General features: G+C 46.9%; 1 protein-coding gene across 1 annotated transcript in view; it reads left to right on the top strand.

Annotated features, from left to right (window-relative positions):
• Nucleotides 1–13,411, top strand: part of vwde (von Willebrand factor D and EGF domains) — a 374,620-nt gene that overhangs the window by 226,977 nt on the left and 134,232 nt on the right. The window contains exon 15 of the mRNA XM_085988385.1: nt 847–951. Coding sequence (XP_085844511.1) covers nt 847–951 — 105 coding nt within the window. The remainder of the gene's footprint in view (nt 1–846; nt 952–13,411) is intronic.

The raw sequence follows: 13,411 nt of genomic DNA, 5'->3' as shown, positions 1-13,411 counted from the left end.
AGGAAGAGTTCTCGAAACAAAAAACATTGGGGCTCCGAACCCAAAAGCGTGAGCATTTGGCTCATCAATTCCGATGGTTTTGAGTCCCCGAGACCGGGCGTAGCAATAAGCCTGCGTGCACGCTCCGACTTATTTAAACCAAACACCACGTAGTAAACGAGTTTTTAGAGCTTCATACTTGCCCTCTGCCGGTGGATTGCCCAGGAGGCTGACGACCCGCGAGGCCGTGGCGCTGTCGAGAGCGGAGACCACGTAATAATAACGGGTCGAATCCGCTGTAATGTCCCGGAGCGCAAACTGGGCTTCTGCCTGGAAAAACCATGCTGCTGGTTGCTGTTCCCAGAACTGCGACAATTTAAGGGCAACGGCGTTCGTGTTCATTATAAGTATCTCGACGAAAGTTGTCCGACGAGATCGGGGTCACCAATGTAGGAACGGAAGTTCCTATCCGAATAATGAAGTTCGACACAGTGAAACAAAATAACCAAGTTTAATAAACAAACAACTTAACTAGTAAAAGCACAGGAGCAGATGTAAACAGGTCTGTGCAGCCTTACAGCCTCTCTAAGACTGCTACTAAGTACTGGAAGCCGACGTCATGACGTCATCACGTTCTCCGCGCCAACTGGGGGTCACGTGATCGGCGTCATGACGTCATCACGTGAAAATGCAAGAAACTACATACAGTTTAAAGGTGCAGTCCACAGCTGCACTACATGGTAGTTAAAGGGATGATTACTAATTGCCCAGTGTCTCTTGGTGGCTCCGCCACATGAGTATATAAATAATAAAATGTATTTTGTCTTATGTTCTACAGAAATATGATTTAAATTTTTTCTCTGACAGATTTCAAATGATGGGTATGCATACAGCAACTTGCAGTTCTTAACATTATTTGATGGAGCTTGTCAAACTTGTGAGCCAAACTCTGATGGACTCTGTACTTTAAAGGTAAGACCAGAAATTGTGTTATGTCCTCAAAAAATACTTTTACACACCAACAAGAGGTGGGAGAGTCTATTTTCTGTTAATGCATGATTGATCAAAATACAGGAAGCTCTTGTTTAAACGGCACCTAAATATCCAGAAATCTCTTAACTGGCTAAATTCAGGAGTAGGTTCAGGTAAGTTTTACTGTATATTAGTGGCCGTGTAACCAGGCTTCCTGCACCTGTAGCCGTGTAAGAGGGATTCCTGGATCAGTGGCCGTGTAACCGGGGTTCCTGCACCTGTGGCCGTGTAACAGGGACTCCTGGATCTGTGGCCGTGTAACCGGTGTGCTGTGTAACGGGGCTCTCGTACTTTGGTAGGTATACCTCTCCGTTATCCGGAATTTTTAATCAACTGGCACCATCCCGGTCCCGTAGGTGCCGGATACCAAAGAGTTTCCTGTACCAGCTGGTACTGGTCAGCCTTTGTGCCAAACAGCTGTCAGGTCTTTCAAGCACAGTTGTCTTGCGGTAATTGTACTGGACTGGTAGCCCAACGTTTGTGAGTTCAAATCCCACCATGACAAGTTACGAAGCTCAATTTAATAAATCTAGCAATTTGGGTTGGCACCAGGGGTAAAAAATGACTCTAGAAATTCGGGTCTCCAACGGTGAGTACGCATGGGGTACTCACCCGTAAGCCCAATGGAAATGCCGGTTTTCGTGCATGCACTGCGCATGCGCGGGAAACCGGCACTTCCGTTCCCCTGAAAGAAGGGGTTCAGAAGTCGAATGCATGCGCAGGAGAGGCAGCGCGCTGTGCGCATCGAACTTACGTTTTTATTGCAGGTTTTCCCAGGAGGGCAAGTCTCCAGAAGTTAGACATGTAAAAAGCAGTCGCAAGGCCTGCTTTTTACAAGGTAAGTGGTGAATTAATTAAAATTAAAACATTTTTTCCACAGGTTTATTATTTTTAAATACTTTAAAAAAAGGTAAGTTTATTTTTAGCCCCGTTAGAAAATGTAATTAATTTTTTCAAAAATTTAAATTATTGTTTTAAATAGTTATTTCATGTAATTTATAGTTTATTTTAAAAATGTGATTTAAAAAAAAATGTATTTGAAGATTTAGTGATGTTTTGGGGCTTCTAGTATTTGTAGGTTTGACAGCTGTCAAACTTATGAATGGGCATTTCCCTGCTCCGATTGGCTCCCCATGGCCCACGTGATCCCAGGGGACGCATCGAACTAACTGCGCCCCTGGGACACGCAAGCACTGCCCGCCGGCAGTTGGAGGAGGCCCAGGATCGGAATCCCACCGGGCCCACAGGCTCAACGGCCGGCGCGGTAGGTAAGTGCAGGTCGGGGGCTTGCACCCGCGGGAAGCCCCCGACCCAAATATCTGGCCAATAGCCCAGATTTTGCTATAATAATAACGACTGTTATTACAGCGTAAATCTGACCAGCAACTTCTGGCATCTACGCAGGCGCAGTTGAAAGCGGAAATCCAGAAGTTGCTGTCAGAAATACCCCGCTTCTCCACAGGGTGTGCTGTTGCAGTCCTTGCTGATAGACTCAGCACAGAAATTACTGTAATGGCGTGAACTTGCTGTACTTGCCCATTAGTTCCACATTAAACATGGCTGAAAAAGTTAGGGCTAGTGCATTCAGGTGTATGAGTGAGTTTTTAACCGTGATAAATACTGCTGAACAACCTCTCTGGCGCTGAAAAATTAATTTTACAAGTGTGGAATCTCAGTCTCAGAAGAAAATTAACGTTTGCAGGTTTAAATTTTTTTTATTTTTTTTTTATTTTTCTGTTTGTCTCTTTTATCTCTCTCCCTTAATCGCATCTATGTTTCCCAATCTTTATTTTGCTTCCTGTACATGATTTAAATGTAATTTATATTTCCTGTTTTTTACCTCCTGGTTTGGACTCTGCGGGCTGGATTTTACTCACCAAGACGCGTTGGGGGCGGGACTGCTGCCTTCCGGCTTCTAGTCCCGCCCCCATCGACATTCGACGCACAGACGCTATTTTCCCCTGATTGGCCCTGTTAAGCCCGCCCTGCGGGCTTGCTGGCCAATTAAAGGAAAACTGGTGTCAGGTGACGTCAGTTGATGACGCTTCATCTGCCGGTTATCTTAAAGGCACATGAACCATAAATTTTTGACAGTTGATTTGACAGTGTTTGACAGACTTGAGGTACTGTCAAACACTGACAATCACTGTACAAAGGTGAGCCCTTTCACCCAATCTCTCCAACGACTCTCTCCCTCTCCCCCTCCCTCCCTCTCTCTCTCCCTCCCTCTCTCCCTCCCTCTCTCCCTCCCTCCCCTCTCCCTCTTTCTCCCTCTCCCCCTCTCCTCTCCCTCCCTCCCCCTCTCTCTCGCCCTCCCCCTGTCTCTCCCTCCTTTCGTCTCTCTCCCTCCCTCCGCCTCTCCTCTCCCTCCCCCTCTCTCTCTCTCCCCCTGTCTCTCCATCCCTCCCCCTCTCTCTCTCCCTCCCCTTGTCTCCCCCTCTCTCTCCCTCCCTCCCCTGCCTAACAATCTATCTCTTCCAATTGTGCCTTCAGTGTCCTTGCCCACTGTACTCTGTCCTTGCTGCCCATCCCTGCCCGGTTGAGAGAGGTGCCAGATGAATGCAAGTTGCCGCCGAGGAGGAGGGTAGTATTGGCGTCGAGCAGGTTGACGGGCAGCTGCAGGGCAGAACGAAATAGATGGAAACCGGAACCGTTCACAGTAACTCCAAGTGTGGTTAGGAGAGAGAGAGGGAGGGGGGGAGGAGAGAGCGAGGGAGGGGGGGGAGGAGAAAGAGGGGGAAGGAGAGAGAGAGAGAGAGAGAGGGAAAGGAGAGAGAGAGGGGGAAGGAGAGAGAGAGAGAGGGGGGAAGGAGAGAGAGAGAGAGGGGGAAGGAGAGAGGGAGGAGAGAGGGGGAAGGAGAGAGAGAGAGAGAGAGGGGGAAGGAGAGAGAGAGAGAGAGAGAGAGAGGGGGAGAGAGAGAGAGAGAGAGGGGAAGGAGAGAGAGAGAGAGAGAGAGAGAGAGAGGGAAGGAGAGAGAGAGAGAGAGAGAGGGGGAAGGAGAGAGAGAGAGAGAGAGGGGGAAGGAGAGAGAGAGAGAGAGAGAGAGGGGAAGGAGAGAGAGAGAGAGGAGAGAGGGGAGGAAGGACAGAGAGAGGGGGGGAGGAGAGAGAGAGGGGGGAAGGAGAGAGAGAGGGGGGAAGGAGAGAGAGAGGGGGGGAAGGAGAGAGAGGGGAGGAAGGAGAGAGAGAGGGGGGAAGGAGAGAGGGGGGAAGGAGAGAGGGGGGAAGGAGAGAGGGGGGAAGGAGAGAGGGGGGAAGGAGAGGGGGGGAAGGAGAGAGAGAGAGGGGGGAAGGAGAGAGAGAGAGGGGGAAAGAGAGAGAGAGGGGGAAGGAGAGAGAGAGGGGGGGAAGGAGAGAGAGAGGAGGGGGAAGGAGAGAGAGAGAGGGAAGAGGAGAGAGAGAGAGGGAAGAGGAGAGAGAGAGAGAGAGAGAGTGAGGGAAGGTGATAGAGAAGACACCCCGGGGAAGGGGTTGGACTCAGAGCCCGGCCTTGGTGACCCGGAGCCCCTGTGCGCGACGTAGCGCCTCAGGCCCGGCTCGAGTGACCCCAGCTCAGCTCCCACTCCGGCCCACCGCCGCCGACTCGCCGCTCAATGTCTTTCGGGCTCTCAGGTCCGCGCGGGTGTATCTGTCTCTGTGTGTGTATGCTCGCTGTCTCTCGGGGCTCTCGGGCCGCGTGGTTTGTCTCTGTCTATGTCTGTGAATCTGTTTTCCCACTCCCGCACTCACGGCAGGCTGCAGGATTAGGCCACGCCCACACATGCCATGAAATGCCCCCCGTGATGCACCGTGCTTCCCCTGTAGGACTGGTCAACCATCACGTCACTCAACGCTATTCCCCATAGGACTGGTCAACCATCACGTCACTCAACGCTAATGAACGGATTTTGTCCGTTTTTTGAAGGGTTTTCTGTATACTGTCCGAGCAATTTTTGTCTGACCAAAAAGTAAATATGCCTATGACACTCCCCTAATCATAAGCTTTCTTTTGATATAACCTATGTGAAGGTACACTCTATAACTTTTGAGTTTACTGCGGACATACACACAGACAGACAGACAGATCCATTTATCTATCTATCTATATATCTATATCTATATCTATCTTCTTATCTATATAAACGGATAATCTGTCTGTCTGTCTGTCTGTCTGTCCTTCGGTGTGCGTCTGTCCGGCTATGCACTCGAAAGTTATAGAGCGTACCTACGCGTGCGTTACGTCCAAAGAAAGCTTACGCTTCCGGGACGGTCGTAAGCGTATTTACTTTTCGCTCGGACAAAAATTGTTCGCACGTTATGCAAAAAACCTTCAAAATTACGCTCATTATCTGCTAATTAGCATTGATTGACTGACGTCAGGGTTCCACCAATCCTGTGCCGTCATGATTGACCAATCCTACAGTTCAGTCCCCTGATGGTTGGCCAATCGGTGTGTGTGTGGGCGGGACTAATCGTTTTCATCTCAGGGATCTGGCAGCCATTGCTTCAAGCTAAACACCCCATTTACTTCCAGCTCAAAATCTGCTAATCCAGCTTCAAAAAAGTTAGTATCTCTTTTAAAAATAACATCACATTTACCAAAAACGTTTTATAAGTACTTTCACTTTCATCTTTGAAGCTATTAAAAGGTAGAAATGTTGCCCGGCAGCAGATTCACAGAGGGACACAGACAGGCCCCAAAGCCTGGGACTCGATTTAAAACGTTGCCCGGCAGCAGATTCACACAGGGACAGACAGACAGGCCCCAAAGCCTGGGACTCGATTTAAACCGCCCGGCCCAAAACAGCCCTAGCAAAGCTGGGCTCCCCCAGCTAGTTTATATATATAGATATAGACATATAGATAGAGGGAGTGCAACAAAGGTTCACCAGACTGATTCCTGGGATGGGGGGATTGTCCTATGAGGAGAGATTGAGTAGACTAGGCCTATATTCTCTAGAGTTTAGAAGAATGAGAGGTGATCTCATTGAATCATATAAAATTTTACAGGGCTTGAAAGGGTAGATACAGGGAGGAAGATTTCCCTGGCTGCAGAGTCTAGAACCAGGGGTCACAGTTTTAGAATAAGGGGTCGGCCTTTTAGGACAGAGATGAGGAGAAATTTCTTCACTCAGAGGGTGGTGAATCTTTGGAATCCCAGAGGGCTGTGGAGGCTCAGTCGTTCAGTGTATTTAAGACAGAGATCGATAGATTTTGGATATTAAGGGAATCAAGAGTTATGAGGATAGTGCAGGAAAGTGGAGTTGTGATAGAAGATCAGCCATGATCTTATTGAATGGCTCGAGGGGCCAAATGTCCTACTCCTGCTCTTATTTCTTATGTTCTCCTGGACCACCAGGTAAATTCGTAGATTTTTTTGTATAGGGGAATCCTCCAACCGCAAATTTTGGGCCAATGTCATTCATATCTTTGCTTAGGGCCATCACAGTGCTGTAGATGTAATGGAAATCTGATTGGAAGGGTTGAAACAGGAAGTTGCAGGAGAGATGGACATGGAGCTGCGGAGCAATAATGGGCAGTAATTTGCGACCCCCACGGGTGCGTACGAGGTGTGTACGAGCCCGTATGGGCCGTGCAAGTTCCGGGTTTAGGCATGCGAAGCGCATGTGCGAAAACCTGGAAGTTGCGATCTGTCAAGAATTCCTCCAGGAAAAGGGCCTCCATGGACGGAGAGTTGAGCTCTTTGGCCAACTTCTGCCCAGCGAATGCCCTTGAAATTATTACGCCTGGTAAAAGCAAGCGTAAGGCCTGCTTTTACCAGCATAAGAGTTTTTAAAAATAGAAAAATAAAATGTTATCACTCATTTATACTTTATAACCTCTGTCCAATAGGGTAAGTTTATTTTTAGCCCTGTTAAAACATATAGGGGGAAAAATTGGGTCATGTCCCCTTTGGGCTGCTAACTTCGCCGGGGCACTACTGGAAGTGCCCCGCCTCCCTCTTGGGGCGCTGCGAGTGAATATCACGGCGCTATGTGCCGCGGTACTGCAGGCCTTCCTCCCCTTATTAAAAAGGAGGGGTCTTGCGCAGCGCGAACCAGGGCCCAGTTGGGCCACCAGGGATCGGAGTGCCAGCAAAAGAGTCTGGCTCTCAAGAGAAATATTGGGCTCACAGAGCGCAGCCGGCACTCCGCAGAGGGGCTTCACAGAAGGCCAGGGACGGCAAAGCTGGCAGGTGCTGGCAGGCGGCCAGCAAAAAAAATGGCCACCCGGCACCTTCCCTTTAATTTGCACTGCCCCGGCTGCAGGTAGGCCCCCCTGACCCCGTCAGACATAGCGTCCGGCGGTAAGTCAGGGGACGCTACCGAAGATCGCAGCGCCATGGGGCGCTAATGGTTACCGCCGCCTCTAACCGCCCGCTGAATTTCACATGAGGCATTAGTGGCGCCAGGCCCAGGCGCTAGTTGCTTTGTGCCCTATTAGCAGCCAGGGCGCTAATGTGAGGCGCAAATCAACTGAATTTTTCCCCATAAAATTTTTTCTAATTAATTTTTGCTTAAAATATTTAATTAAATGGCACTTTAATTAATTTTAAATATGTAATTTAAAAAAATGTATTTCATGTATTTGTGTATTTTTTAAGTGATCCCTATTCATACTTATGGGGATTCCGTTTTTCCAGAACTCCCATAAGTATGAATAGAAACATAGAAACATACAAGATAGGAGCAGGAGTAGGCCATTCAGCCCCTCGAGCCTGTTCTGCCATTCAATGAGATCATGGCTGATCATCCAAATTCAGTATCCTGTCCCTGCTTTCTCCCCCATATCCCTTAATTCCTTTAGCCTTAAGAAATATATCTAACTCCTTCTTGAATATATTTAATGAATTGGCCTCAACTGCTTTGTGTGGTAGATAATTCCACAGGTTCACCACTCTCTGGGTGAAGAAATTCCTCCTCATCTCAGTCCTAAATGGCTTACCCCTTATCCTTAGACTGTGACCCCTGGTTCTGGACTCCCCCGCCACATCGGGAACATCCTTCCTGCACCTAGTCTGTCTAGTCCTGTTAGAATTTTATAAGTTTCAATGAGATCCCCTCTCATTCTTCTAAACTCTAGCGAATATAAGCCTAATCGACCCAATCTCTCCTCATACGTCATTCCTGCCATCCCAGGAATCAGTCTGGTGAATCTTTGCTGCACTCTCTCCATGGCAAGAACATCCTTCCTCAGATAAGATGACCAAAACTGCACACAATACTCAAGGTGTGGTCTCACCACGGCCCTGTACAACTGCAGCAAGACATCCTTGCTCCTGTACGCAAATCTTCTCGCTATGAAGGCCAACATACCATTTGCCTTGTTAACCGCCTGCTGCACCTGCATGCTTACCTTCAGCGACTGGTGCACAAGGACACCCAGGTCTCGTTGCACTTCCCCTTTTCCCAATCTATTGCCGTTCAGATAATAACCTGTCTTCCTGTTTTTGCCACCGAAGTGGATAACCTCGCATTTATCCACATTATACTGCATTTGCCATGCATCTGCCCAATCACCCAAACTGTCCAAATCATACTGGAGTTTCTCTGCATCCTCCTCACAGCACACATGCCCACCCAGCTTTGTGTCATCTGCAAACTTGGAGATATTACATCTAGTTCCCTCGTCTAGATCATTTATATATGTTGTGAATAGCTGGGGTCCTAGCACCGATCCCTGTGGTACCCCACTAGTCACTGCCTGCCACTCGGAAAAAGACCCGTTTATTCCAACTCTTTGCTTCCTGTCTGCCAACCAGTTCTCTATCCAAGACAGTACCTTACCCCCAATCCCGTGTGCTTTAACTTTGCACACTAATCTCTTATGCGGGACCTTATCGAAAGCCTTCTGAAAGTCCAAATACACCACATCCACTGGTTCTCCCTTATCTATTCTACCAGTCACATCCTCAAAAAACTCCAGTACATTAGTTAAGCATGATTTACCTTTTGTAAATCCATGTTGACTTTGCCTGATCCTGTCACTGTTTTCCAAGTGCTCTGCTATTACATCTTTTATAATGGACTCTAGTATTTTCCCCACTACCGATGTCAGACTATAATTCCCCGTTTTCTCTCTACCACCTTTTTTTAAATAGTGGGGTTACATTAGCTACCCTTCAATCCATGGGAACTGTTCCAGAGTCTATAGAATGGGGATTCCCTTCTTTTATTGGTTGGGCCGGCCCATGTGATCCTGGGGCGCTTGCGAACCGGGAGAGGCCCAGGATCTTCGTACCTCCCAGACCACCAGGTAAATTCATAGATTTTTTACAGGTCGGAGGCCTCCGCCTGCGGGAAGCCTCCGACGCAAATTTTGGGCCACTACGTTCAAGGATTTTACCCATTATGGTAAAAACATCTCCAGCTGTTTAAGCCCTACTCTTTGGAATGATTTGCATAACCCTCTCAGATATCTCTCATACAAATAATAGTTACCTGTTTCCTGTGGTGCAGGGGCCTAAACAAAATAGTGATCAGGCAGTGAATAGTTAAATGGATGCTTGCATACATTCTGTACGTAACATCTTACAGAGAAGCAGGTTAAAGGTTGTTTGACTCTTTTCATGGCTGCTTCCTAGGCATCTGTCAATCAGATTCAATAGCATTTCAAGACAGTCACTTTGGATAATATACACATGTTTGCTTAGCATTACTATCTAGATTTGACTGCTGCTCAAGGTAATGTCCTCGCTATTAAAGCACCACCCCCACCCCCACCCAATTGAGAGCTCAATTTAAATTTTACAGATGCCGCGCGGGTTTCCCAACAGTGAAAGGGAGACGGAAACCAGCTCCCCGAGGTAAGTGCCTTTTACAGCACTCCGTGTGGTCCAGGATGAGCAGGAGTGCTCCCAACGGCCGCTCAAGGAAGCCTTCAGCCTCCCCTCTGCCAATCACAGATTAAAGATTATTTGATATCACAAAAATCACATGTGGCTGATAGAAGATTACATGAAAATAATTTTGCGGCCTATGCTAATTATGGAGATGAGAGTAAATGTAATGTTCTTGCAGTTGATGTACTGCAACAACTTCAACAAGGGCAGCGGTAATTGGGTAAGATGATAGAATGAACATAACTTAAAAAGTTCATCCGCTTTTATTTTTAATAACCCTTGTATGTGCCTTAATTACCCTGCTTGATGGATTATTTCAAATACTCTTTGGGTACAGAAGTTTTTCCTGAAATCTGTTCTAATTATAGAAAAATAGATACAGTACTCCAAGCTTTATAAAACCTAAGTATATTTTTGGTCACAGCACCTGGTGAAGCTCTCAAGAAGTTGCAAATTATGACAACCAGGATGATAACTAGTTGAAGGAGTCTTAGGCCGGAATTTTGCCAGTCCTCAGAGAGCGGGATTGGAGGCGGGACTGCTGTCAAAATCGCAAAGATTGACAGCGGGTAGGAAACCCCGCTGTCAACCCGCCTCCAACCAACCTTCCCAAGTGTAGGGTCCTCGATTTGCGCATGGACCCGACACCTAGCAGCTAGAAGAGGGTTATAGCCACTTACCTGGCTGTTAACAGGTACTTGATACAGGAAACTTTTTTATCTGGCACCGATGGGACCGGCGTGGTGCCGGTTGATCAAAAAGTCTGGATTACAGAGAGGTATACTTACCAAGGTACAAGAGCCCCGTACACAGCCAGAGGTGCAGGAGCCCTGGTTACACGGCACTTGTGCAGGAGTCCCAGTTACACAGCCACAGATCCAGCAGTCCCTGTTGCACGGCCACAGGTGCAGGAGCCCCGGTTACACAGCCACAGATCCAGGACCCCCCGTTACACGGCCACTAATATATAGTAAAACTTACCTGAATCTACTACTGAATTTTGCTGGTTAAGAGAGATTTCTGGATATTTAGGTGCCGGTTAAAAGAGAGTTTCCTGTACTTGTTAGCAGGCTCTTTTTCAATTTTGCTGCTTCTGCTTGAGGTTCCCCGATGTCCGGACACCACGTCAAGTAAGTGTGGTGTGTTGTGAGTCTGCTGTAATGTTTCTGCAGAAGTGGTGCGAAGGATCCAATGGTGCACTGGTGAGTTTCAGAGGTAAGAAAATGTTGGGGAAATTATTTTTAATGCATTTACACTTTTCTGTAGGTAACAAGTTTTGATTTGGATGTCTAGTCCCACCTCATTGGGAGAACCTCTCTCACCAGTGACAGATCGCTTCTGTAACCTCACCTGCAGCTGCCATCTGTTCCAGCCTATGGAGGGAGTCATTGGAGAGCCTGGGTGCAAGAACTCACCTTTGTACAGTGATTGTCAGTGTTTGCAGCACCTCAATGCTGTCAAACACTGAGAAATGAGCTGTCAAAGAAAAATTGTGCGTGGTCCCTTTAAGAAAACCGGCAGCTGACACGTCATCAAATGACATCATCTGACCAGCTTCCTCTTAATTGGCCGGCAAGCCCGCAGGGTGGGCTTAACTAGGTCAATTGAAATAAAATCACGTCCGTGGGCCGGATGCAGTTGGGGGCGGGATGGGAAGCCGGAAACCATCTGGCCTGCTCCCAAGTCGCATCCATTTGCAAAATCGCGGCCTAAGTTTTGAAGAGAGGCTCCAAGAATTAGCAATGTTACTTAAGAGAAATAAAGGCTTAGTGAAAACATGATTTGAGGTTTTTAAAATGATGAAGAGATTGGGCTCAGTCAGGGTGGCTAGGTCATTTGAGTAGGATAGGGATGGTGGAACTTATGGGCATACATCTAAAATGGACAGGCAAACAGTCAGGTTAAATGTCAGGATGTACTTCTTTTCAAAAAGAGTCATCACCATCTAGAACAAACTTCCTGAACATGTGGTGGGTATGGATTCACTATTGTTTTTTACAATGGAACTTGACAGGTTGTTGAGCGAAGGGAGCATTTCCAGTTATAGAGGGTAACTTGCCAGTTAGCTGGGCTTGTGAGGAGACTATTGTGGTCTCCTGGAGCTTTGCTTAATTACTTTATGGAATCAGAGAGGAATTTTGCAAAGGTTTTCCTGGATTGTTGCAGTTTTTTTCTCTTTTTTTTGTCTCTCCCAGGAGATTGGCTAGGGAGTGGTCCAACAGTGTGCATGTTACACCATGCATGGATGGAGCAGGCTTGATGGTTCTGATGGTCCTTTCCTGTCCTGGTTCGCCACTTAAACAGGAGTATAAATCAGAATAGAGTGATCAGACAATCAGATTCATATATCTTGAATTTCATCTATCTTTCAGTTGGAAGGAGTCAATCTTTGACAACCCTTATGAATAATTCAAAACTACCAACTTAGATCACCACCCAGAGGAGAACTATGGCAATTACAGGTTTAAAATATCAGATCCCACCATTTCAAAAGAATCGGAATTAAATTTAATGGATGCTACAACAAAATTAACAGCAGCTTAAATTCTTAGTTATTTTTAATTGTTTTTGTCAATAGTGTTTTTGTAATGTAATAAAGTAGCCATATCTGAATATCCTTAATGGCCCACCATGCCACCAATATAATCGACACAGGGAAGATAAGCTTCACAGTTATCAGCACATAGTAAAATATTTTTATCTATGACATAAGAAACAATGAAAAATAAATTTCCATTAAGCTTATCAAATGCACTTTTTTCAGAGGCCATTTATACTCTAATTGATCATGACGTCTGGCTCATCCAGGGGTATACTAGGGAATACTGACTACGCCCACTTTTATTGGGAGACAAGAGTATCCTCATTTTATGGTAACATGTAGTTGCTTTTCTGCATATATTCACTATTTTTGGAAGCTAAAGTATTAATGAGGATTGAACATAGTGTTTTATATTTAACCTGCATTAACATTGATACACCGGGCGGGATTTTCTTCCTGCATGGAGTTCTTCTGCAACTTCGATGAAGTGAGAATTCTGTGCACTCCATGGTTGTGCTGCTGACCCTGGAAATTTTTCCAGAATAAGCCTTATTTGCATAATTTTGGCTTGCTCCCAGGATGATTCCTGGCTGCATCTGAAAGCCCATTTCAGAGGAGGGTCACAGGTTTGGGAGGTGCTGTCGAAGAAGCCTTGGCGAGTTGCTGCAGTGCATCTTGTAGATGGTACACACTGCAGCCACAGTGCACCGGTGGTGGAGGGAGTGAATGTTTAAGGCGGTGGATGGGGTGCCAATCAAGTGGGCTGCTTTGTCCTGGATGATGTCGAGCTTCTTGAGTGTTGTTGGAGCTGCACTCATCCAGGCAAGTGGAGTGTTTTCCATCACACTCCTGACTTGTGCCTTGTTGATGGTGGAAAGGCTTTGGGGAGTCTGGAGGTGAGACACTCGCCACAGAATACCCAGCCTCTGACCTGCTCTTGTTGCCACAGTATTTATGTGGCTGGTCCAGTTAAGTTAAGCTATCGATTACATTCCATTTGGGAGGGTAATTTCAATTTTAGCTCTTCCTCCACCTGG

The sequence above is a fragment of the Somniosus microcephalus genome, chromosome 5, assembly GCF_052327205.1.
Source record: "Somniosus microcephalus isolate GS21.2 chromosome 5, FLI_Smic_1.0, whole genome shotgun sequence".
In the NCBI taxonomy this organism is placed as follows: Eukaryota; Metazoa; Chordata; class Chondrichthyes; order Squaliformes; family Somniosidae; genus Somniosus; species Somniosus microcephalus.
The sequence above is the reverse complement of the archived record's forward strand: the minus strand, read 5'-3'. Positions and strand labels throughout refer to the sequence as shown.